At 52.6% G+C, this 25698-nt stretch overlaps 10 protein-coding genes across 10 annotated transcripts; 6 read left to right on the forward strand and 4 right to left on the reverse strand.

Moving 5' to 3' along the window:
* Positions 1-391: 391 nt before the first annotated feature.
* J4E85_003665 (uncharacterized protein) lies at positions 392-1762 on the forward strand (the record flags this gene model as incomplete). The annotated part of the gene is made up of 1 exon (XM_051467931.1): positions 392-1762. One exon carries the CDS (start codon positions 392-394, stop codon positions 1760-1762), a length of 1371 nt encoding a protein of 456 aa, XP_051329090.1.
* A 1024-nt stretch (positions 1763-2786) lies between these two features.
* On the forward strand, positions 2787-4544 carry J4E85_003666 (uncharacterized protein; the record flags this gene model as incomplete). Its single annotated transcript, XM_051467932.1, has 4 exons — positions 2787-3127; positions 3263-3522; positions 3586-4096; positions 4151-4544. The coding sequence occupies 4 exons, from the start codon at positions 2787-2789 to the stop codon at positions 4542-4544; spliced, it is 1506 nt and encodes a 501-aa protein (XP_051329091.1).
* Positions 4545-5120: 576 nt separating this feature from the next.
* J4E85_003667 (uncharacterized protein) lies at positions 5121-6918 on the forward strand (the record flags this gene model as incomplete). The annotated part of the gene is made up of 4 exons (XM_051467933.1): positions 5121-5310; positions 5372-5471; positions 5527-6342; positions 6399-6918. 4 exons carry the CDS (start codon positions 5121-5123, stop codon positions 6916-6918), a joined length of 1626 nt encoding a protein of 541 aa, XP_051329092.1.
* Positions 6919-9861: 2943 nt separating this feature from the next.
* On the forward strand, positions 9862-10394 carry J4E85_003668 (uncharacterized protein; the record flags this gene model as incomplete). The annotated part of the gene is given in 2 exon segments (XM_051467934.1): positions 9862-10362; positions 10380-10394. The coding sequence occupies 2 exon segments, from the start codon at positions 9862-9864 to the stop codon at positions 10392-10394; spliced, it is 516 nt and encodes a 171-aa protein (XP_051329093.1).
* Positions 10395-12122: 1728 nt separating this feature from the next.
* On the forward strand, positions 12123-13604 carry J4E85_003669 (uncharacterized protein; the record flags this gene model as incomplete). The annotated part of the gene is made up of 1 exon (XM_051467935.1): positions 12123-13604. One exon carries the CDS (start codon positions 12123-12125, stop codon positions 13602-13604), a length of 1482 nt encoding a protein of 493 aa, XP_051329094.1.
* A 267-nt stretch (positions 13605-13871) lies between these two features.
* Positions 13872-14991, forward strand: J4E85_003670 (uncharacterized protein; the record flags this gene model as incomplete). Its single annotated transcript, XM_051467936.1, has 3 exons — positions 13872-14054; positions 14101-14204; positions 14604-14991. 3 exons carry the CDS (start codon positions 13872-13874, stop codon positions 14989-14991), a joined length of 675 nt encoding a protein of 224 aa, XP_051329095.1.
* Positions 14992-15078: 87 nt separating this feature from the next.
* Positions 15079-15404, reverse strand: J4E85_003671 (uncharacterized protein; the record flags this gene model as incomplete). The annotated part of the gene is made up of 2 exons (XM_051467937.1): positions 15079-15336; positions 15363-15404. 2 exons carry the CDS (start codon positions 15402-15404, stop codon positions 15079-15081), a joined length of 300 nt encoding a protein of 99 aa, XP_051329096.1.
* A 2011-nt stretch (positions 15405-17415) lies between these two features.
* J4E85_003672 (uncharacterized protein) lies at positions 17416-18918 on the reverse strand (the record flags this gene model as incomplete). Its single annotated transcript, XM_051467938.1, has 1 exon — positions 17416-18918. One exon carries the CDS (start codon positions 18916-18918, stop codon positions 17416-17418), a length of 1503 nt encoding a protein of 500 aa, XP_051329097.1.
* Positions 18919-19365: 447 nt separating this feature from the next.
* On the reverse strand, positions 19366-20957 carry J4E85_003673 (uncharacterized protein; the record flags this gene model as incomplete). Its single annotated transcript, XM_051467939.1, has 2 exons — positions 19366-20721; positions 20778-20957. The coding sequence occupies 2 exons, from the start codon at positions 20955-20957 to the stop codon at positions 19366-19368; spliced, it is 1536 nt and encodes a 511-aa protein (XP_051329098.1).
* Positions 20958-23807: 2850 nt separating this feature from the next.
* On the reverse strand, positions 23808-25612 carry J4E85_003674 (uncharacterized protein; the record flags this gene model as incomplete). Its single annotated transcript, XM_051467940.1, has 3 exons — positions 23808-24125; positions 24194-25190; positions 25407-25612. The coding sequence occupies 3 exons, from the start codon at positions 25610-25612 to the stop codon at positions 23808-23810; spliced, it is 1521 nt and encodes a 506-aa protein (XP_051329099.1).
* Positions 25613-25698: the final 86 nt, after the last annotated feature.

Here is a 25698-nt window from a genome sequence, read left to right on the forward strand (position 1 = left end):
ACGCAACTGCACAGACCCATCTCACCATAATCTCCTTCGATTAAGATGGCTCTTCCATCCTCACTCTCATCGATTCACTTACTCACATCAACATAATCATCCACTCCATCCCAGAATGAGGCTAATTGACTGTTGTAGCGAACCCTTGCAGATGATCGACTTCCTTGGGCGCCCACCGCATGCGTTTGCCATTCTCTCACATACGTGGGATAGCGAAGAACTTACCTTCCAGGCTTTCCACCACCATGCCACGCGCTCCGTAGCCAAAGGCTGGACTAAGATCGAGCAGACGTGCCTTGAAGTCCAGCGGTGCGGCTTCAATTATGTTTGGATCGACTCATGCTGTATAGACAAAACAAACAATGCTGAGCTGACCGAGTCCATCAACTCGATGTTTCAGTGGTATAGCGATGCTGCCCTCTGTTTGGTCTACCTGTCCGATTACGATAATGCCGCCTCCTCGAGCGACCGGAACGAAATGTTGTGGGGTGCCCGCTGGTTTAAGCGCGGATGGACATTGCAGGAAATTGTAGCGTCGCGAATCGTACACTTCTACGACCATGCTTGGCGCTGCTTCGGCACGCAAGAAACACTACGAGACGAGCTGGCGTCCATTACGGGCATCGACGCAGGCTTTCTTTCGCCGCCGCAGCAGCCAGGGGCTTTGGAAATTCGTGACCTTCTCGACGCTTTACCAGTTGGTCGACGCATGGCGTGGGCTGCAGGCCGACAGACCACCAAACCGGAAGACATGGCGTACTGTTTAATCGGGCTGTTTGATGTTAGCATGCCCATGCTGTATGGCGAGGGTGCCGAGAAGGCATTCTTTCGTCTACAAGAAGAGATCATTCATAACAGCAACGATCTCAGCCTCTTCGCGTGGACGGCAGCTAACGGATCATCCACGTATCGCGGCATACTGGCTCGCAGCCCGGAAGAGTTCGCGAGCCTTGGCAATCTCGTGCTCGAGCAGGACCTCAGGTTCAACCCAGACTATTCCATGTCGAATAAAGGCCTGCGGATTGTCACCTTCCTGAAACCCACTGAAGACTCAGAAGACGTCATCATGCCGCTACATTGTTACACTGCTGAAGTTCAAGGAAAGAGAAAGGTACATCTCGGAGTAATTCTCAAACATGAAGGCGCTAGCTCGTACGTTCGCGCAAGACCTCATATGCTTGGCGAGTTGATAACGCCGACTTCCACCGCGGGTGGGAATAGCATCTTCGTCGCCAAATATGTGCGGAAGGCGGTCGCCACCGGTACACTCAACGGCGCCAGCAGGACTCCTGATGCCTTCTACTTCACGATCCCAAGCGTCAACGCTCCGATCCGGTCCAAGCGCCACAAGACAGTAAGGCTGCTCGAAGTCGAGCCTAGGGAGCTCTGGGATGCCCAGAACAATGTCTTCCTTACGCGTGGTTTGCGGAACTTCACCGCATTTCTCAGGTTCAACGTGAATCCAGACGTAAGTTCAGACCGCACGGGCGAGGTCGTGTTGATATGTGGCTTTGCTGAGAATGTCTCGCCGTGGGTCTTGTTGGACGATCAATATGGCGAGCTGTTCCGGGCTACACTGCACAAGGACTTTCAGGCAATGGGCAGGATTGGTGTGAAAGGACTAAGCTTTAGAAATCGGAGCCAAACCATGGATGTTAATTCTGGTGGTGGAAGGTCAAGACTTGCGAAGGTCCATCTGCGGTGTGACCAGGCTGTTCACAACAAAGAATTGACTTTGAAGTTGGACCTCGAATTCCACTAAGGCTTAGTCGCCTTTGGTTTGCCGTTTGGCTGAACCGTCCTCTAAGCAGGTGACATCTGCAAGGTGCTGAAGCCCTGATGGGTATTCCTTGGCTCGTGGTCTTCGGTACTCATGGCTGAAGGATGGTTAAGCTGTAGCTGAACAATCCCGCAGTTGTCAAGCAATCTCGGGTAGAAACCCCTCTCTGGTTCTCCCCTAGGGTTCATCGAATACATCAATGCCTTCTTTAACTATGGTCAAACCATCGCACCCTTACCACACTCTTCCCTACCAATCGAGAAACACGCTGCACCGGTAGATTCATGCTAGTCAGATCTTTCAAAAGCGCCAACCTTACTGTCTAGATCTATTAGGATAAGCGTACGGGGTATTTCTCTAGAAGTGTTAGGGTCACGCATCAAAACGTGCTGTGCTAAAGCTTAGTTTTTGGGAATCCTTTACACGTGTTCTGATATGTTAACGTTGTGCCAATTTGTTAGGTGGGGTACCGCAACCCATGCTAGCGTGGGCGAGGCTTGCAAGACCCCACCAGCACGTCAGGAAATCATACCATCTCCACCATATCCCGTCTCCCGGCGCGTAACGTTTCGCAGCCGCGGTGCGAACTCACGAATCACATCACTGGTATATCGGCATGCATCGCCGTTATATGATGGGCAGCGATATGCTTACACATGTCCTTCTATTTCGGGTACCTAGCGACCGCGCCGCTCTCCTACCGCGTGTGGCGTGGGAGCGCGCTATACTGATTGTCAGCAACTACGCCTGCAGCATGCCTGTAAACTCGGTACCACCTACCATGAAAGAATGATATTCCCGCGACTACTCCACAGGCACTAAGCTTCTTGAAGCACATAGGCTACTGTCGGGCGTAGGGCGGAAAAAAGTCCAAGGTTCGTGCGGCTCAATCAGCATGAAGTCCAGTATGTTATGGGTGTACTTCCTAGGTCTCGTCCCAAAAGCTGGATCCCTTCCTACTTGGTAGACCGTCCTTCATCACTGGTACAAGTAAGGTGACCTCAATATGACGTTTCTAGCATCGACACCTCTTCTCATCGCCGTCGGTACTATCGTATTCTACACACTCAGCCGCTTCTTCTTGCGTAGGAACGACCATGATCTTCCTCTCCCTCCGGGTCCAAAAGGCATTCCTCTCATTGGCAACATCAATGACTTACCGAAGCCTGGAATCCTCGAGTGCCATCATTGGCTCAAGCACAAGGACCTCTATGGTCCTATAAGCTCGGTCACGGTTCTCGGTCAGACCTTTGTCATCGTCAACGATGCGAACATAGCAGTAGAGCTTCTGAGCAACAGAGCGGCGACCTACTCGGGGAGGCCACATATGGTGTTCAGTGGAGACATGTACGCACCTGGCGCCTGTACGGAGCGATGAAATGGCTGACGAACAAGCAGGATTGGCTGGACAAAGACGTTGGCAATGCATCAACCTGACCAGAACTTTAAACATCATCGTCGCAATATTGCCAAAGTAGCCAGCTCCAGCACGTCTCTTGCGGTGTTCGATCGCGTCCAGAACGAAGAAGCAGCACATTTCCTCCTGAATGTCATGGAGTCTCCTAATGATCTGTTCGAACACATCAGGAAAGAAGCAGGTGCTGTCATTTTGAGAGTCACATATGGCTATACGCCAAACGCGAAGGGACCAGATCCACTAGTGGATGTAGCAGGGCAGGCAATGGCCGAGTTTGCTGACGCAAGTGTGCCTGGAAGGTGGCCTGTCGACGTCATGCCGTTCTGTAAGCTTGCCTCTATATCATCAGGCTACCATGTATGCAGTAACGCACGCTGACTTCGCAAAGTACGTTTCCTCCCAGACTGGTGTCCAGGTACCGGCTTCAAGCGTACAGCTCGGCAGATGGCAAAGACCTTGATACGCACGGCCGAAGAGCCCTACGCTTTCGTTAAGTCGCAGATGCAGGATAAGAAAGCGAAGACATCCTTCCTCTCTCAAGCCATCGAATCTCTCGGCTCAGACGCATCTATGGAGTACATCAACAAATGGTCCGCTGCATCCATGTACCTGGGTGGCGCAGACACTACCGTCTCGTCGCTGATGACGTTCTTCCTGGCCATGGCCGTCTTCCCAGAAGTCCAGAAGAAAGCTCAAGAGGAGCTGGACCGTGTGATTGGCGGAGAGCGACTACCAATCACCAGCGACAAATCAAGCTTGCCATATATTGAGGCCGTAGTGAAGGAGACGCATCGATGGCATCCTGTGGGGCCCATGTCAATACCCCATTCCTGCACGCAAGAGGATAGCATCAATGGGTATAGGATACCGAAAGGAGCGATGATCTTGCCTAACAACTGGTACGTATGATGTCCATGCGAGGAGCAGACGTATTCGTGGCTGACAGCATGTAGGTGGTTCACACACGACCCAGCCGTCTACCCCGATCCTATGACATTCCGTCCCGAACGCTACTTCACGACACCAACCCATATCGCAGAGCCCGATCCACGTACATGGACATTTGGCTACGGGCGTCGAGTTTGCCCTGGACGTTATGTCGCAGACAACGCTCTTTTTGCGACGATCGCGCAGTCGCTAGCTGTCTTCAATGTCGAGAAGCCTGTCGAGAATGGGAAGCTAGTAGAGCCCAAGGTTGAGTTTGAGCCTGGTGTGATAAGCCATCCAAAGCCGTATCGTGTGAACATCGTACCGAGGAGTGAGAAATGCAGAGAGTTGGTCAAGCAAGCGGAGGAGGTGTACCCATGGGGCGAAAGTGATGCTGAGACTTTGGAGAATCTGAGCTAGATGCTGATGAACGCGGCATGGGGCGTTCCGAAGTGGAGATCTAAGGTCGACAGGTACTCATCGCGCAAGTTCGGAAGTCGCGTCCAAGCAGACGGACTTGGCTGTTCACGCGTAATCATTGGATGGTGCCAAGGTATGTACTACTGCCGTCGATAATTCCACGTATAAGACACTTGTAGTGCAGTGATCACTGCAAGCCAAGAATGATGAGAATTGGTTCTGGGTACGGCATATGAAGTTGTTGTGACTGCCATTCGGGAAGTGGAGGATGGTCTATCCTCCTTTGGACAAGCGTTCCCGAACTCGAGCCGCAACCCAGGTTAATCAAACGCGTGCATGCACGCGCGCGTCACCAACAGAAAAAGAGGCTGGCAGCTACCCCGGCTTTTCACGCATTTACCCCAGTAAGTTCCCCGCATAAAGTGCAGATCTCCAACGAAGATACCAGAAAATTGACCGAGGCCATGCTTTTCAATTGCCGCATGACGTCCCAGTCAAGATCTCCGTTGCCGGCGACGCCCATAAACAACGCGCAGACTGCCTTCAAAGTATGGCAGCGACGATCCAACGCCCACGATGTTACCCTCAATCAAGTGCTCTCTTGCTGTTGCAGCTCTCGGTGCTTTTTTAAAGGCCGAGGCTGCTCACATCTCATCCAGGACAAAACCAATTGCGATTCCAAAGTCTGCACCCAACGATGCCGGTGTTCCCTTGGACTCTTTCGTATCCTATTCGTTTGAGTTCTCGTCATGGCCGGACTTTGCTGGTATGTCTCCTGCAATATCCAAAATCGTCACGACAGCTTGACTGACGATCACTGCTTGTAGGCAATCTGTCGCATCCCAATGCCTTCTCATACAACCTCATGAGCAACCTTGGCAAGCTGCAAGGCTCAATGCCGATTGCTCGCGTCGGCGGCAACACACAGTAAGACGTCCCCTTCATCGCGATTCTCTATACATGTAGCTTACTCAATAATTAGGGATATCGCCATCTTCGATGAATCGCTCGAGACCAGCATCGTCGGCATCATTCGCCCAAACATCTCCGCCGACTACCCAACGATCATTACTATTGGCCCGTCCTACTTCGAGTCCTACAAAACCATGCCTGAGGGCACGCGATTTGTTCACGGCTTCAACATGGGCGCCAACTCCAGCGCTGCAAGGGCCGCAACTTGGGCATCAGTTTCCTATGCCTGCAAAGCGATAGGAAGCGACCTACTGTTTTGGGAGTACGGTAACGAGCCCGATCTCTTCACTGCTTCTGGATACCGAAACGACAGCTGGGCGGAGGCCGACTATGTATCTGAGTGGCTGAATGGTACGACTGCCATTGAAGAGGCCACCAAAGCAGCATGCCCAGACCTCGCTGGCACCAAGTTCATGGCACCGAGCTTTGCAGGCATCGGAGTCAACGACTACTTCAGGTTGGACCCCGTCGAAGTCTTCAAGCAGGGATTGGACGAGAAGCAGAACATCGGCCTGATCGCTTCGCACAACTACATGGGTGTCTCCACCAACCCCGGTATCACACTACAAGGCACGTTGATGAACCACAGCAGTGTCCTCGCCAAAGCAGACGAACAGATCGGCGTGAAAGACGGCATCAAGGCACTGGGAGACGCGCTAGCTCCAAACGTCCCCTTCGTCATGGGCGAGCACAACTCGCTCGCCCGACAAGGACGACCTGGTCTTAGCAACAGCTTCGGCGCTGCGCTGTGGGGTGTAGACTGGAACACCTATCTCGCGTCGCAGAACCTTACCCGCTCTCACATGCACCAAGGAACAAACTACCGGTAAGTGACTATTCCACCAGCATGAAACCGTTCGTGAGCTAACAGTGTCCTCAAAGCTACCAATCCTGGCAGCCAATCGAGACGAACCTCACAGCTCGAGGAACAAAGCCGCCATACTACGGCAACGTCGCCGTCGCAGCCTTCATGCACAAGCCTTCATCCGAGTCTGAACTCAAGATCTCCTCGCTTCCCTCATCCTCCATCTACGCAACCCAATACGCCGCCCACGTCGACGACACGCTCGCCCGCATTCTCCTCGTTGATCTACACACATACAACACGACCGCCGATAACAACTACACCACACCTTTCACACGTCCGGTCGAGAAGTACTCGTTCCAACTCCCCAGTGACTGCAAGGGCGAGGCGCAAGTGCAGAGGTTGTTGGCGAACGGAAGTGATGCTATTACGGGTATTACTTGGGATGGGTATAGTTATAACTATGAGCTTGATGATGGAAAGCCTGTACGCATGGATAATGTGACGTGTGGGGAGAGTGTGAAGGTGGATGGGAAGGGTATGATTAGTGTGGAGGTGCCGTGGAGTAGTGCTGCGATTGTTAGTCTGGACTGCTGAGATATGTTGCGTACTTCTAGTAGTCGAGATAGATCAATTAGGGATCTACCAAATTTGTTTTTCATGACGGTGTGCTTTTCAGAAAATCAAGGTGATGCCTGGCATAGACTCCGCATGTTCAGCTAACCTCTACAATTGAACTCAGCGACGACCTCACATCCACAACCGGGTTTCGGCCGCGCAGCTTCTACCCAACCACACGGACTTTCGCAATAGCAAACCGGCGGGCTTTCGCAATGTTAGTGTGACGAAATAACGAACACTGAGTGTACTTACAACATCGCAGCAGGCGTAACCTTGATCTCCGCAGCCTTGTCCGCAAAGTCCCGCCTGACTCCATGCTTGAAATCCTTCCATATAGGTTCCCACTCCCACCTCGTACTATTCTTGACATCCCCACTCACACTCACCATCGGCACATTCCCGCCTTCCCCATACCCCAGCGCAAACTTCTCATACAACAGCGTGAGAAACGCGTCCACCCACACTTTCTGACACTGAATAACAACCGGATCGAGCTTGAACTGCGTGACAGGATGTAGTCCATCTCCGAAAAGCTGGAAAGGGAGGGGAGCTTGGAAGTGCAGATCGAGGTAGTCAATGGTATCAATATCCGTCAAGACACGCAGGCTATCCCCTTTCCCAGCGGGAAGCGGCGCGAACGCCAGTTCAGCGGTGGTTTTATACCCGAGAAGACGGAGGTATGCGCGGTCGCTGAAGTTAAGCGAGACCCGACGGAGTGTGTTGAATGCGTGGGTGGAGAGGTGGGGGATTGTACGGGTTAGCGTTGCTACATTGCCGAAGTTTTTGGTTGTGCTTTCCCAGATTGTCTTGCGGGCTTCGAGGCTGAAGGTTTTGCTGATGAGGAGGAGGGTTTTGATCCGTTGGGTGGAGGAGCGGGTTGAGCCGTAGGGACGGTGGGATTGGGGATAGTGGCAGGATACTCTGTCTCGGAGTCGCGGGGCGTTGATGGACAGGCCCCGCGGCCAGGTGTTGGGGGTTGGTTGCGCGTCTTCTGCAGATGTGGGAAGTGGTGTGTTGATTTGATCGTGTTGTGATGCAGGTGCTGGATCATATGCATGGAGGCCAGCATTCCGGGGTATTTCCGACTCTTCAGCAACTCGATAATCAGGCCATAATACCGGCCCTATCGATGCTTCAAAGACCATAAACCGCAGTTCAAGCGGAAGGTCCATGAACCGGAACGATGTATGGTAACGATCGAACCACTCATCAAGTAGGCCACGGTGCGTGACGTCCCCACCATATTGCTTTATCAGCCAAGATCTAGCAGATATGAACATGTCCTCAGCCATCCCAGAATTCTGAATATCGAGCTCCGGCTCACCGTTGATGGATTTCCATTGCGTAACTATGTCATGCCTGGCCGCACTCCCGTCTGACCCTGTTTCGACAATCGTGAAGTATTGAACAACACGTTTAGCATGGTAAAGAGGACGAATCCCAGCGCGTCGCTCGATTCGAACGCCATGTGTATTCGTGTAGAAAGTGAAACTATTCCGGCGCTCTTCATTCAGTATGAGTCTTAGTCTTGGCAGTGCATCTGGTATGCTCTTTAGCTGTTCCTGCTTATTACGTCAGTCTTGTTTGGTAGAAGGACCGATGGCACGATAGCTTACTTGCACAGGGCTCGGCGGTACAGTACCAGGAGGAACCCGGGTTCTGTCGACTACCAATTGACTGGCATGGTTGGGGCTTTGCCAATATGGGGCGTGAACGGACCACGCGTCAGACATTCTTTGACGGTATGATGGATACTGTTTGGGGTATCAAGGAAAGATGGTAGTGCGCATGGTATACATCCTCATCTATGGGTGGAGTGGCGGTGTGGTGGCGTCCTTTCCGTGGGTAGTGGCGGGTCGCCATCCACCATGCGCTTTGACCACGCCCCGCACTTCCCGCACCGCGACCTCAACACCGGCACGCTATCGTGATGGTGTTGTACGGAAAGGGATGGACCATGACATGACTGAACACCGTGGGGCCTGCTTCGCTAGACCTGCTAGTCTGCTTGGTTCACGCTAGTGTAGTCTTCAGATCTGTTCGGCTTTGGCCTTGAGTGAGGTGCGTGTGGTTGCGACATGCCTTGTCCTACTTCTCTGGTGCGCAAACTATGCGCGTGCTGACCCGCGCGAAACGATCCAGGCGGCTTGATTTGAGTAGGTACGCGATAACTCACAGCTTTGTATTACTCCAACGCGAATCAAATACACGAGAAAACAAGTCCTCTGCCTACCTGCGGTATCCGGGCGGGCTCGTTCGGGTGCGGTGGTGCCAACAGCTCAGATTGCTGCCTAATTGAACTTCGAGTATCTTGGAGAAGCGCTTACCGTTTTACGTAGTATGAATGGCTGCTGCAGGTCTAGTTCCATGGAAGCCTTCAAGGTCGCGCCAAACATGGGAAACCGTACGTGGCCTCAACTGCAAGCTTTGTATTGCGCATCATCCTTTACCTTTTAAACTCGAACCAAGCCGCGAAATTATCACCAAACTTCCGCCCAGCTCTACACAACTCTCTCAACACAATCGCCACCCTGCGACACCAGCCACTGAGGCTCTCAGACCCGCCCAACGATCCCGCCTTCAAGCATGCCGTCCTTGCTAACACTCCCACGCGAGCTGCGCGACCTCATCTACGAGTACTACCTTCGTTGCGATGGTGGTTACATATACCATGCGGAGTCCCGAAGGATAACGCAAACGAACGGGAACGCGGTTTGTCACGCACTGGCCCTTACCTGTCGACAGACCGCGTCCGAACTAGAAGGTCTAGCTTTCAATCTGAACGCAATTACCTTTTCAGCTACGTATTCGGAATCTTTGCATGAGCAAGCGGCGCTTCATCATGCCGTTGTCCTCATGCTCAAAACTTCGAAAAGAGGTTTGCTGGAACAGATAGCTCCCAAGCTGTTCACACTCGAAATGGCCCAGCGAGCTAGCGAAGCCTACCCACAGTTCGCTGGACTTATCGATACCTGGGTGACCCAGAACGACATGAGGTCACTTTGGGGATATAACAACACTTTCGGCGAAGCTCCGTCCATTTGGGATGACTTTGTAGAATACATTCTGGATCTGGTCTCAGAACACCCCGCCTATACCGAAACTGTCAAAGCTATACCGTCTGGCCTCGGAGGCGTAGAAGAAGGCCGCAATGCATTGCAATTGAAGGACCTACGCCTCCAACCTTGGCTCGTTGTCGGTCTGTCGGATCTCAAACGCATGTCGAACGTTATTCTTAGTGCTTCCGGAACACCGCGCTATTACAAGAAGACGCGATATGCCTATTCCGCGGCTGCTTTGGCACTACAATTCCTGGCCTCGTTATCCGAAACAATCCGACTATCCGTCCGGAAGATCGTACTCGAGGAAGACCATGTATCAGTAGCGCGACCAGAATCTCACGGCCGAGGTTTCATAAGCGTATGCCAACTGAACAGGAAACTCCAGGTTGAGCGCCGTGTACATCTGTGGACAACGGTATTCCCAGTCCGATTGAGTGAACGCTCTCGATACATAGGCGGTGCTGAGCATGACATGGAAAGCAGTGGTGTTCAGGGTGATCGCCTGCTTGCGGTCGACGTTACGCGATCGGTGGGGAGCTGGATAATCGAGGCAATGATGTTGCCTGGCCTAGGAATGCCAGATGGTTCCTACTCACTGGTTCTCGATGGGAATCCTCTGCCAGAGCACACATCCAAGATATTTCGAATCCTCCAGCGCGATGCCAGCTGGTGCATAGCCATGGATACCGCCTATTCCAAGGGTCACTTCCCTGATTTGTCTTGGTTACGGCGACGTCGTCATTCTGGCTTCCTGTATCGAGGCCTCCCCCACGCCATCCGCACGCTCTCGACCGAAGCCGCTCCTATTCGATGCAACTTCAATCCTGGGCCACTCTTTGATATCGAGAATATGTTGGAAGACCGTCGCGGGTGGTGGTTGGAGAACTGGGAGCGTGATTGGCCAAAGCACGAAGTTCGCGAATTTCAAACCGAATCGCCGTTGCCGCCGTGGCATGTTCTCCATTGGAAGCGAGTCCTACCTGGTGCCTCCATCTGAGGTATATAGCTATAGCCAGGACAGGTCACTCATAATCATCGTTGTCTTCTATAAATCGTGGGCGAGATTGATGGAGTCAGTCCTATAATCTACTGTTAATGCCAATTCGTAACATGTTGATATGGACGCTCGTTCGCATTGTTTTGAGCATGCAAGTAGACTACCTTTGCTATCGGCGAACCGCACCGCATTGCGAAGTAGTCAACTGACACCCGGATTGGTCGGATGCGCTCGTCGCATTGACGGTGCTGAGGACAGCTGTTCATCGTACCTGCAATGATTGAAGAGACAGTGCCGTCGGTGGCCATGGTCGTAGAAAGCCTGCTGTTGTGTGTTCAAAAGCGTCAGAGCACGCGCTGCGATTTTGTAACTCTGACAATGAAGCTTCTGGATTGGTAGTTGGTGAGGGCCCCGGGGTCCATAGGTGCGACGCGTGTGTGATGTCAGGTGCTAGCGCGATGTTGCAATCGCGTCGCCCGAGCGTTCGTCAGCCTTCCGGAATGTTCTACGTCATCTTCTTATCTACCACAGCACCCCGAACAACGCCTTCACAGGTCCACGAAGCGCAATACCACTTAGGCACTGTCATAGTCGTCTACAAATCTCCTTCAATATGGACGTCGAACTGTACGTGTATGACCTTTCTCAAGTAGGTGGCTAGAGCAGATGCACATGCGCCGTCTTTCGCGACGCTTTGCAGACGTGTTCAGAGCTGACAGCATCTAGGGTCTTGCGCGAAGCATGTCGCGGCAATTCTTGGGCATTCAGGTAAGCCAGATTTCTTCCAATACTCGGTACATCCGCTGACACATCCTTCCGAACAGATCGATGCCGTATATCACACCTCAATAGTACTCGACGGCATAGAATACTACTACGGATCAGGCGTGCAGACATGTCGCGCAGGCACCACACACCACGGGCGACCGATGGAAGTAATTAAACTGGGGCAGACTGCGCTTCCAATGGAGGTCATATTAGAGTACCTCGAGTCTCTGAAGGAAATATACACGGCCGAGGTACGGTTCCGTTTAGCACTTTTGCGCAGGCTATGCTGACAGTCCATCCAGTCATACGATCTATTTGCGCACAACTGTAACAACTTCTCCAACGACTTCGCCATGTTCCTTGTCGGGAAAGGAATACCAGACCACATCACTTCCCTCCCGCAGACCGTCCTGAACACGCCGTTCGGACAAATGCTCAAACCGCAAATCGACGCCGCTATGCGACCCATCGTCCAAGCGCCCACACCGCAGCCGGTACAACCGCAAGCCCATACGAAAGCGTCGACTGCAAGTACATCCAACGGGGTCTCTTCTGGGGGCAGCGCTTTGGAAATGAACACGGGCAGGGTCAACAACATAACAACACTGAAGGACGTAGACCGCCTTCTCGATCTCGCGAAAGACCGTTGCGCCATCATCTTCTTCACGAGCTCCACATGCGCTCCATGCAAGCTGGTGTACCAACCCTACGACGACCTCGCCGCCGAGACTGGCACCAAGTGTGTCTTCATCAAAATCGACTTCAGCCACGCCGATCGCTCCATCAACGCCCGCTATCCCGACGTTCGCGCGACCCCAACATTCATAACATACCTCAAAGGCGAAAAGCGTGACGAATGGAGTGGAGCTGATCCCAGGCAGCTGCGGAACAACGTGGAGATGCTGGTCAATACCGCGTTCCCAACGCACCCACATCTCGAGAAGAGCACACCCATGCTGTTACGGCAAAGTCAAAGGCCTGTCAAGTTCACCAAGGTGCCGCCACTGGAGAAGCTTGTCGCGAAGATGGGAGATGCAGGAAAGCAGCCAGCTGTGTCGTCAGTTGTATCTTTCATACAGACCCGCGAACAGTCTGGTGCCATAGAAGCACCTTTAGGAGATTTGCCGCAGTTCGCCAGTTTCCTGAGGAGCAGCACCTCGATACTTCCACCAGAGCTTCTGTTCACGGCCCTGGATCTGCTCAGGGTGGCCTTAACCGACGTGCGCGTGGCCGGCTTCTTTGCGGAAGAACACAAGGGAGCAACTGGCACACCGGCCACTATACACCATCTGCTGGACCACGTCGACAAGCTAGGCGATTCCGCACCTTACCCTTTGAGACTTACCACATTGCATCTCGCATGCAATCTCTTCTCGTCGCCACTCTTCATACCGCACCTCCTCTCTCCCCCGCTCTCATCAACGCTCATCTCCATCCTAACAACCGCCCTCCTCGACGAGAAGCACCCCGCGCTCAAGGCCTCGGCTCTCAGCCTAGCCATGAACCTCGCGTCTTCGAACCACCACATACGCATGAAGAAGCACAGCGCAAACCCGTCGGCCTCGTTATCTTCCGAGGCCGAACTGCCGGACGCGGAGCAAGGCGAGCTTTTGGCTTCGCTGCTGGAGAACATTGGCACCGAAGCCCAGTGGAGCGAGAACCAGAAGATGGGTGTTATATGTGTTGGTTGGTTGGTCTATGCAGCCGATATGCAGGGTGAATTGAGGGATACGTGGAAGGTTATGGACGCGGCGGGTACGATTGGGAAGGTTCAGGCGAAGGCTGGTGAGGATAGCTTGATGGTTAAGGAGGTGAAGGGGTTATTGGAGGTATAGCATGTAATAATAAGAGGCACCAACATGGGCTGAATTCCACTTTTTTCCAATAATGCGATGGGGGGTGTTGAAGGTGAATCGCCGACCCTTGTGTCATCACGGATCCATGGTACGCTGGCAATTTCACGTGCGCATTCGTAATGCGCCCACCATAGACTTTTCGGACTCAGACTATTCGCAGTCACATTTACATCGCAACGATCATCGGCCCAGCCTGCTCACCTTTATCATCTATTCCGCTCACTCTCGCCCCTTCGTGCCGACATCATGTGCGACGAAGACTCCAGATACCCTTCGGTTGCAGTCCCGCCAAGTGTCTACAAGGAGCTTGCATCACCATACCGCAACGAAGATGAGATGGATGACGAAACCATTTCCGCACTCATAAATGAGTATCATCTGAGTCAAGAAGCTGTCCTTCTGAAGCTTGGAGGCTCAGAAGCAAAGCTGGTATGTACGTCCCATCGTCTTCTTCCATTACTGCTAACGTTTCCAGGGCCCGATCCTCGCGCCTCTGCAATGCATACTAGACGAAGAATGCATACGAAGCCCTACATTCGCCACAAGAGTTTCCAACTGCATGATCATACCCGTTGCACAGTAAATACTTGTCACCGAAGTCGGTTATTATTCGCATTGCAGAATTTATTTCCACGCTAGTAAGGCTAGATTTAATCTGTTCGTACGGCGAGGGCACTTGCAGGACGCATCAGAAGTGGAGTTGTACGAAGAAGATTCTTATCCAGGCTCACAGTGCTACTGGGTATCTGCTAGGCAGTGGATGAGAGACCTTTACAGTGGACATGCTGTCAGACAGACGGAGCTGGAAGTATGTCAAAACAGCACAGGAATGCCTTTCCGGTTTATGAATCTGCCTGCGGGGCTGCGATTGCTGGTATACAAACTCTTAGTCGGGAAGCAGATTTGGCCGCATCTTGCTAACCGCCGATCTGATCCGGGAATCTGTAATCACGAAGGCCACAGCCACCACGGGGCTAGCCGAATCATCTTTGACAAGAATAAAGATTACTCAAAAGGCCTCTTCGATACTACACACCCGATAGCCTTCGCTACGTACCAGAGGAAGGTCGATCCGGTTGGACTCTGCGCCCCGCCAGAAGACTCGCACGCCGAAATTGGTGCGACACGGGCGGACGAGATATCAGCAAACAGCTTGATGCTTGTCAACCACAAGGTCCGTAAAGAAGTCGCAGTCGTCGTCTGGGGTATGTCTAAAAAGCGCTTCAATCTACTCTACGTCCTCAAAGACGTCGTCTTATACTACAAGAGCTACTGCACTCAAAACGAACAATTAAGTCCTGAGTTCTCTCCCCACGGCTACTCCCTCCTAAGCCATATATCACTCAGTCTCACCAACGACGACTGATGGTGGTAATACACTAGCTACAATCGTCAAAGATGTGGAAGGTTGTTATTCATTATCAAGTTTGAGGCTCGATCTTCAAGCAGATAACTAGTCAAAGACACGGTGCAGTCGAAGCATATGCCATGGTGGTAATGGGGCTGCAGTATCGAATCCTTCCTGTTCGTGCATGTCCCAATTGCGGTCCCAGTCTTGTGCAGTCCAGGAGCTATGCTCCTCCAACAGCTTTTCAACGTCATACGAAGGGCCTAATTCGAAGTTGCAATTGACGGGAGCATCTTCTTTCGCCAAGTTGTCGATGATACCCGAGAGGCCTTCGTATATATGTGTGACCTGGAGCCGGCGCTCCTGCCAAGATGGTGTTGGCAACATACCACGAGAATAGGCCGTGTCCAGGGCACATTGCCAAGCGACATCTCGTTGTAATACCCGGAATGCGTCGGCTGTAGGTGTATCCGGTGAAGTAGGCTCGCCTTCGAAGACAAGACGAAATGAACCCTCCGGCATCCCGAGATGGGGCAAAGCCAGGGCTTCCGCCATCCAGGAGCCAACCGCTTTGGAGATGTGCTTAGAAAGCAAGCGATCATTTCGAATTCTTGTCAAGGCCCAAAGATCTAATTCACCATTTTCTCCACCATTTTCTCCACAACGCAGACTTGCTTCCCGATAGTCGAACTTCCGATACGGCGTTACTGGGAAAGCGTTCCGCCAAAGACTGACAACGCGCTTGACGCGAAGCTTTGGATTAGACTGACACAGTTTAATAAACCCTCTCCCATGACGACTGGGATATGCCACAGATTCGCGGTCTTCCAGAAGCGTTATGCTTCTTATCTCGCTTCGCAGAACGTCTGGCAGAGTGTAAAGGAAGCGAAGCGCATTCGAAGCCGCAGAGTATGTGAACTTCGTGTTGGGTTCGAACTGACTTCGTTCGAGCTTGTGGTTGATGATACTTGCTAATCGCTCAAGCTCAGTGAGATCAGGAATGAGCCAAGGTTTTGGTGACTCATCGTTAACTTCAATTGCCCGGCAGATGATTTCTGGTACCCGTCGTTTTGGTGCAGCGGGCGCTCTTGCTGCGAACCAAGAATGGCTTGGTATTAGATCCAGAATGCGGTTTACGAAAGTAGGAATGAACCAAGGTCTCAATGATGTATGATCCGCTTGATTGGGGCGATGCGTATCCCACATCCCGGGTATAAAAGAAGCTCTCGTATCGAAGCAAGGATGCTTTGACATCAAATCCAGAATATGGTGTTTAAAGTCCAACCAGACCGAAGGGGCCTCCCCGCAATGGAAACTCTTTTTGTGAAGGATAGGAACATCACTTCCTGGGGTCCAGCCGTCGAACACCGGCGCAAATTGTGGATACGATTTGACCGCCAGCTCCACCTAGAACGACGATGTACGAAGTCAGCGTAGGTCTCACACGCATCTCGTACAAGGGGGATCCTACCATGTCGCGGGTGAGAAGCTGAGACACAAGCGAACGAAGCATGATATGCTTTCGGTATGCAAAATCACCCACCACAGCATGATGTACACCTGCAGCCACCTGTTCGCGCTGCAAGTCAGACGTTGAAAACGTAATTGTGTTGATGCGAAAGGCGAGACCTCGAACTTCGCACGCGACCTGTCGACAGGTAAGAGAGAGGGACAGCGATATAGGCGAATGATCGGCCTGCGTGAGTTTTTCGAGCTCGGAATCGTAGAGGTAGCCGTTTTCGACTGCAAAATATTGCTCGTAGATCATATCGCGAAGTTCGCGCGGCAGTCGGAGGAGGCTGAAGGACATCGTTTGTATAGCGTCGCGACTCGGTTTGGTGAAGTATTGTGGGATGAGGAGACGAACGTAACGGAGTAGAAGTTTGAGTAGTTGTCCAAAGTGCAGAGATGGGGCGCTTTTCGCAGAAGTGTACTCTGGTGCGTGGAGCCGCGTAGTTTGGTAGAGAGGCCCGCTTCCACACAAAATCTGCTCAGCCACCCGTGGACGTCCCCAGAGTTGTTCAACGCTTCGCACCCCATACAAGAAAAGAGCCAAACAGTTTTACAGACTACATAAAAGCAAAAACTTGCAAAGTATGCGACCTCACGTAGACGTAGGCTCTAGGGTGTAGAGCTTTTATGCTAGGTTGGCGTGCTCGGATGGAGTTGCAGGTAGTCAGTGCGCACGCGTTACCGTTCACGGGCAAGCCTCGGCTCGTCCCACCCGTGGACCTTTCGTACTTTTCCCCAATCTCGCCACAGCAATAACGACGTATCAGCACGACATGCAGATATATCGCAGTAACATCACATCAGTCAAGAGGATCGGTGAAGCAAAGGATTCTATTGAAGTTGATTGTAGATTACATGCTTGATAAATGCCTTGGCCGTTAGTTCGCAGTTGACACTGAATGCCACTCTTGTTCCAACAAATCCCAAAGCCTAGGGCTTCCAAATGACATGTCCCCAACGAAGCACATGCCAAGGTGGTAGTGGTGGCTCGGTCTGAAACACCCTCGGCTCGTGTGAGCCCCAGCCCATATCCCACTCTAACTCAGACCATCCTTTGTGCTCTTCTAGCAGTTGCTCAACATCGTGAGGTGGAGGAACCTCAAAGTTGGTTCTGATGAGCGAGCTGTTGGTGGAAAGAGCTCGAACTGCTTCTGGTAGTCCTTCATAGATGAAGCCACTGGTATTTAGTCGCCGATCGAGCCAGGAAGGTTGCGGTAGGAGTCCCCGGGCGTAGCAAGTATCGAGGGCGGTCTGCCATGCGACGTCGCGTTGGATAATGCGGAAAGCGCGGGATGAAAGCTCTGGCACAGGATCGCCATCGAGAACGAGAGTGAAAGAGCCCTGTGGCATGCCGAGTAATACAAGGGCCTCGGCCTCCTTCATCCACGTACCCACCGCCTTAGTCATGTCCTCGGCCTCACATCTGCTGAGGAACAAATACCCTTCATCACCTCTATCAAACAAGCTTTGATCGTTTTCCAAATAACTGGACAAGCTAAACGAAGCGATAGGGAAGACATTGCTCCAAAGACTGGCGCGGCGTTCAACTTTGAGCTGTGGATATGTCTGACAGAAAGGGATGAATCCTCTGCCATGGCTCTCAGGAAGCGATATCGATTCGCGGTTCTCAATCAACAGGATCTCCCGAATGTTCTCGCGTGTAGTCTCGGGCGCGGAGTGCAGAAAGAGAAGAGCTCTTGAGGCTGCCGAATAGGCGTGCTTTGTGCGAGCAGAAAGGTGGAAAGTGTCGAACGGCTGTCCCGAGATCCTCCGCAGCCTCGCAATTTCCGTGCTGTCTGGGATTTCCCAAGGCCTAGTATCAACATCGCTAACCAGATGATATTCGTTGTTCTTGAACGGCAGCTCAGACCATACTCTAGCGTTCTTCAGAAATTCAGGGTGCTGAGAGACTAGAGCCAAGGTGAAGGCTACAAAGTCGTGCCAAATGGATGGAGCCTCACCACATATCAGGTAAGGCCTGAACAGGGTGCGATGGATTATCGAGCGACGCGGCGACTGCCAGTGATCAATCACGGGCGTGAATTGCGGATATGCTTCCCTCGCCGTCTGTGCTTGCTCTTCGCTGAGATAGTCATGCGTTGCGTAGTTGAGTATGGACTCTTTGATGTAGCGAATGGCATTGTTGCTTGCATGGAGCAAGACGGCATCTTCCTGCGTGGCGCCCGAGTGGAAAGTCGTGAACCGAAGTGTATTGATCCGCAGGGCAAGGCCATGGGTTTCGGCGGCGATTTGCCGGCAGCTCAGCACAAGAGACAACTCGATCGGTTGATCGTCGGCTCGCCTCAGCTTGTTCGTTTCGAAAACGTGTGTATAGTCCCCATCACAGCTGAAGTAGTAGTCGTAGATGCGATTGCGGAGCTCGCGCGGCAGTTTTAGAAGAGGCGACGTGATGGTGATGGTGTCGTTGGGCATGTTCGTCCTTTACAGATGCAGCCTCGGCTTGGTGGACTATCTGACGATTAGCTGCGGGCGAGGTCGTCTCGCGTTTGATTACGTACATTCTTTTGCGGGTGATGGGAATGCGGCTCAGACTCGGAGGGGTTGGTCTTGAATCGAGCTGGTTGTAAGAAGTGTGCTTTGGCACGCCGGCTGATTGCAATAGCGGAGAGGTTTGCGAGCGAGACCACTGAATTGTAACTAACACAGCATCGTAAATTTGTGATAAAGATGTTGTCCGATTTTGTACTTGAGGAAAAGCGAAACTCTTAGGCCTGCAACGAAATTCTTTGCTCCTCTACCTGTACCATGGTACTTACATTAGGCTGCTGTCTTGGCGAACTTGCAACACCGGTAATGCCATTGAACCTGATCCAAAGAAATATTCCACCAGTCCATTGGTCCGCCATCACTGTTCCGGAACTACAGCATCACCCGCAGCCACTTGAGCACATGCCACAAAGGCAACGGGTCCTCGGTTTGGAAGCTATGCGGCTGGTGCCAGTCCCAACTCAATTGCCACTGTTGTAAAGACCAACCACGGTGCAGCTCAAGAATGCTCTCAACGTCGACCGGTGCACCCGTATCGAAATTGCAGCTGGTTGGCCCATTGCCAATTGACATGTCGCGGATCGCTGCTGGAAGCCCTTCGTACTGGTATCCAACGCGAGCTCGTCGCTCATACCATAAAGGAGTGGGTAAGAGTCCGCGAGCATATGCAGCATCGAGAGCCAATTGCCAGGCAACGTCTCGCTGTACGATCTTGAACACAGTAGAAGTGTGTCTGGGCGTAGGGCTGCCATCCAGCAGCACGCTGAACGAATCCTGGGGCATCCCGAGTGACGATAATGCCTGGGCTTCAACGATCCACGCCCCCACTGCCTTGGTGATTGTCGATGAGAGCAGACGGTCATCTTTCACGATATCACTATTCTCCCTGAACGCGCTTAGGTATTTGATAAGTGATCCAGGCCCCGCTCGAAACACGCTGCTCCAGACGTTCACGATACGCTGAACGCGCAGACGCTGGTTAGATCGACATAAAGGGATGAATCCTCTTCCGTGAGACGCCGCATTCGCGATCGATTCGCAGTCTTCGTGAAGTACGACGTTCCGCACTTCGTTGCGGGACGACGACGGAATCGCGTGGAGGAAGCGTAGGGCTACGGACGCCGCCGAGTAGCGGTACTCCAAACGAGAGGAATATAGCGTTCCGACTTCGACATCCGCGATGCTTGCGAGTCTGTTGATTTCGGAAGTAGTCGGTATGAGCCATGATTCTGGACAGGCCTCATCCAGAGCTGAAACGTTCCAGGGAGCCTCCTCGGTCCAATGATGAGGCATAGAATCTGCTTCGTCTTGACATGTGGGGTGGTCCGACAGCAGACTGAAGACGCAGTTGATGAAATCTTCCCACGTTGATGGAGCTTCTCCACAGTCAAACTCATGCTTGTACAAAGCGAAGATTTCCCGGGGCGGAGTCCAATCGTCAAAAACGTGAGTGAACTGCGGGTATGCGTCAATTGCCCTTTGTACCATGTCGCTAGAAAGAAGCCGAGGTATGAGGTGTCGTAGCAGCATGTGCTTGCGGTGCCTTATAACATACATCGATCCGTGTAATAGACCGGCTTGCTGTCGTGTGGACTCTGAGAAGTGGGTGTAGAAGGTGATGGTATTCTGCCTGAGCGCGAGCCCTCGCAATTCGGCTGCAATCTGGCGGCATGTGAGAGCGAGCCCGGTGGAGATAGGGAAACCGTCGGCCTGTAGGAGTCGGTTCGTCTGAAGAGCTAAGGGTCAGCGCGTGCACAAAGTCCAGCCCATCGTCGTTCCCATACCTCGAAGTTGTGGATGTAGCCACCGTCGACCTGGACGTAATGCTCGTAAATGAGATCTCTCAGCTCGCGTGGAAGGCGTAGCATTGCCGGCAGTGTGGATGCGTAATCATTCATACGTTCGAGATGAGAGCCGGCGAGCCCAGGTGTGTCGGAGTGGTTGATGGATTGAGGTGGCTTCATAGTGGAGGTTCTGTGGGGGTCGGTAGCAGGAAAACGAGGGACGGAACGGTGTTCCTGTAGCTGAAGAACTCATCTGGTCAAGCTACGGTGGCCAACCAGAGACCGTGACAATATGTAACCGTGGGCTCCCAAATTTGCACAGCTGCGACAATTCGAAGGTCTCGGTAAGGCCATGATGTGCCATTGCTAGTGGTTACGTGTACCAGGTATAGCTCTCTCGTCTAGAGACCAGTAATAGACGCATGGTGGTGGAAGGCGGGCGGTATCATGTTGGTGGGGAAGCTCGCGTCCGGTACGCGGTAGTGGTGAATGGAAACAGACGCGATGCGGTTCGTTGGGACGCGTTGATGACGTCAGCGCCGATGCACCAAAGCGTCTCAGGCAACCACATCCAACGCGCCGACGACAAGTTCGACAACGACATAATCCAACAAATCAGGTATGGCCTATATTCAAGGAGACCACGTCAAGATAGGCATTTGACGGGCCCAGATATATGCAATACCGCGCTTTTGTCGCAAGCACACCGTCAAACGGAGGACAACTCCAGGACACAGGCTGAACTAAGACCACACCCCAGTTTGCATCGAAGACGCACCCCAGTCTTCGGTTGTATATCGCAACGTCGGTTTCGCCTTTGCTGTTTCTACTCGTAAGCCACCTCTCACCGCGGTATATCAGGGTAATTTACTGCCAATACGCCCTTTCGGAGTACCTGACTCACGTCTTTGGATGCGGCTTTGACAGGCTCCATTAGAGATGAGTCACGCTTGCCCGCTATATGTATATCTTCCTCACGGCGACAACGTTCGACACATCTCATCATTCATTTCACCAAGACATGACAACTGGGTATCTGCTACCTCTCCGCGACGGACTGTCTTGTGGGCCTCCACCATCTGTAGTTCAACGCGATGCAAAATCCACCATGCCGCTTCCGAACCCTCAGCTTCAATCGCGCCTCTTTCGTCTCCCCAGGGAACTTCGAGATCTCATATACCACCATTACCTGTTCAACGAAGACGGCCTAGTGTACAATTCCGAGACCAACAAGCTCCCTGTCGATCTGTCGTTGACGTACACTTGTCGTGCGGCCGCACTCGAGCTTCGAGGCCTTGCTTTGCGGCTCAACAAAATCGTCTTCCACACAACCTGCACGACCGCTACCCAAACGCATGCGTATATATTCCACGGAGCGCTCATCAAATTGCACGCCCTCAAATTCGACCTGCTCAATATCCAAGCTCCGCGTCTAATGACTGAAGCAATCGAAAAAGAGGTATCCCTCAAGTATCCACAGTTCTCACCAATCCTACCGAAACTAGGTACACTAGGTGGACGTGCGAATACCTTGGGAGAGCCACCCTCGGCATATCGCGACTTTGTTCACTTCACTTTGAATCTCTTGTATGACCGCAAGCACCACCCCAAACTGGGCGGGAAGCGTTCGGAACGCCAGCGCCGAAGTCTCCGAAAAGTGAATCCTGAACCCTGGTTAACACCCAACGAGGGCAGACTCCCACGTGGTCAAGAGGGAAAGTTTGGTCATTGCGCCCGGAACAAGCATAGTCGCGACCTTGTGGCTACATACGACCGCGAGCTCCAGCGACTAGTCGACATAACCAGGACTCATAATGGTGTTGGGAGCGTGAAGCACTCCTTGTCAGCAGCGGCATGCGCAATCCGTTTCCTTCGGTCTCTCCGCGTCGAGACGCGTGAGCATGTGCGACAGATTGAACTCATCGAGGACCGAGAGTCTATCTCATTCCCAGAATGCCATGGCAGGGGTTTTATACCGTTTTGTCGTGCGCACCCAAACCTGCGCGTTCATAGGCGTGTCAGTCTCTGGGCGAACGTGTTCCCCGTAACCTCTGTGATACGGTACCAGTTGAACGGGCGATACTCAGAAGACGATCGACTTAGCTCCAGCTACGTCTCAAAAGCAGTTGCGAAGTGGATGGTAGAAGCATCTATATTACCCTCCCTGGGTATGCCCGAGGGCTCTTTCAAGCTAACTTTTGAATGCGACTCCGCCTCCGCAGAGACTACACAGGTCTTCACCGTCCTCCAGCGAGATGCTGCATGGCAGACTGCCTTGGATCTAAGTTATGCACGGCATATTCTACCGCAGCCAAGCTGGCGCCAGCGCAGACTCCGCAATGCATACGTATACGAGACCTTCCCAGAGCTTCTGAAGCAAGTCACCAACGGTGACCACCCTTTTATCCATTGCGACTTCCACCCAGGCACGGTGTGCGACCCGGAGGAAATCATCCGCGAGCGGAGGGGCGACTCACAGGAACAATGGCATGCAGCCTGGCTCGATCATACGCCTCGAGAGTTCCAAACACCCGCCAACATGCCGCCGTGGCACGTACTACGCGCTGGCTTTATACTTTGGGACGTGTGGGGAGGAGTCCGAGTTCACGGTTAGGGTTGTGATCATTCCGGTATAGCTTACGTCATGATCATGACTTCGGAACTGACCTTGGGCGGTGGGTGCATGACGCAAGTAGATTCATTGCTTTTGTTCCGGCGAGAAACCGCATCAAAGCCACTTCAATAGAGCATTAACCACTGTACAAATCATTTTAATAGGAAGGCTAAACTTCCCACTCCCCACCCCTTGATCCCCGCTACCACATCGCTATCTCCTCCTCCGCCCCCCTCCCCAGCTTCGGCCCCTAAACGCCCGCGTCACCTCTACTCCCAATACTCAGCCACGTCAACCAAGCAACAAAACTAAACAGGCCCGCAGCCTACATCAACATAAAACCTACAAGATAGGTAACATAGCGTCAATAGAAGCTCTAGATCTATTCAGTTTTTTTTCTTTGTATAAGGTGCAGCCTACTTCCTCCTCCCATGTTTCGCAATCAAACTCCTACTCTCCCCACACAGCCAGATATGCGGTCCCGCCTCGCCGTCCTTGAGACCATGCTCATTGATGATATGCTCAATCTGTTTTGCGCGCCCGCGGTTCGCACTCAGGGTGGTGAGGCTCTCGGCCCAGCCGTAGAGGAAGATGGATTTATTGAGGTGGCCGAGTTCGGCGGCGACGGCGGTGGCGGCGTGGGGCAGGTTGTCGGTAATGGTGGAGACGTTGGGGTATTTGACGGTTATGGGGAGGGTGAAGGAGGGCGGTGGTGGGTAGTCGGATAGAGAGGCCTGGTGGGGATGTTAGCTGGGTATTGTGTGGGGTGATGTGATGGGAGAGGACGTAGCCATTCTTCAACGAGCTTCTCTTGTGACCACGACGCGCAGTCTCCTTGTCGGAGTAGCAGGTCCGCTCTTGTCTTCTCCGTGTCAGTTGCTAGAGTCTGTACTATCAGGTTCATCTGCTCGGCCGCTTCGCGCGTGCACACCATGGGATGTGAGCCGATTGCAGGGTACAGATGTGTTGGTAGCAGGTGCTCTTGAGCCTCCTCTTCGATCTGGGCGCGTACTTCGCCCGGATACCAGTCCAGTATCGGGCATGGTTTGTGAGAAATGTCGGATATGAGGGCCAGTAGAATAGTGCAGTCGATGTTTAACGTATCGCTGAGGGCCCGGGACCTATCGATAAGAAGGCGCGGTAGAACAGCATCTATAGAGAGCGCAGGTGGAATATCGTCTCCGCATTGTACTATCGCACCGGTAGCGCGTATCTTATTGATGATCATATCAATAGCTGGTGTTTTCCCAGCAGAGATTCTTGTCAAGACGAAGCGCACCTTGGGTGGTCGGCCGCGAATTGGGTTCGCGCGAGCAGCTCTCGCAAGACCTCGAGCGTTCCGCACCACGTCGATTTGGTCTTCATCGTCATCGTCATCTTCCGGTGGAGGCGGCATATCTTCGTCGTCTTCAGAGTCCGAGTCGTTTACCCAACCCAACTTCGCAAGATCGAATAGAATACGCTTCTCTGAGACGGTTGATACCCGTATCCACTCTGCACCTTCTTCTGCAACGATATCAACGAGCGCGGAAGTCTTGTTCTTGGCTTGGCTTCCCTTTGCCAGGCTGACTCCTTTTGTAGTGCTCTTTCCTGCTGGTGCTTTATGTCGGTCCCAGAAGAAGTATTTGCGGAAGCTTTGGATTCCCATTGAGCGCTTTGCTGCGCCCCATAGTGCTTCATAGTAGAGAAGATTCGAAGATACAATGTAGTGTCGGGCCTTTTCCTCATCCATGCTCGATCCCGCAATCTTCTGTAGGAAGGCTAGCTCGTTGCGCATGTCATTGCGAAGATTTCGGTATCTAGTACAGTCAGCTATGATCTGAGGTTGCCAATCTAATCACGAAGCAGCTCACCCCTTCTCAGATGGACCTCCCCTGGAGGTATACGCTATGTTGTGTACTGCCGACGTGAAAGCAAATCCACCGCGAACACCTCCAGGGTCATATGAGGTTTAATCTGTGAAGGCGGGGAGAGTTCGTTTAGATGACTATATCACGGCAATTGCATATACGTACTCAACTGGATTATAAACCTTCCCGACCTTTTGCTTCTCCAGAACCGCGGCAATATACGTCTCTACCTCGTCGTTGAGATGGTTACCACGCGCCACTAGCTCTTGAATAGTAGCTTCGAGCTCAGCCCTTGGGGTGGGCATCTTGCCGTCTGCCGGCTCTTCCCCAAGATCGATCTGGCTGAAGTCTTGGGCGATGGAGTCTGCCATGATCACCTCAGACTTTGCAGACCACACTACGATGAAAGTGAATCAATCGGCCGATCTGGCGACAACGTAGGCTCCAGAGTGTTCAG

This window comes from Alternaria conjuncta, assembly GCF_024043145.1.
Source record: "Alternaria conjuncta strain BMP 0040 chromosome Unknown scaffold_4, whole genome shotgun sequence".
NCBI classification, from domain to species: domain Eukaryota; kingdom Fungi; phylum Ascomycota; class Dothideomycetes; order Pleosporales; family Pleosporaceae; genus Alternaria; species Alternaria conjuncta.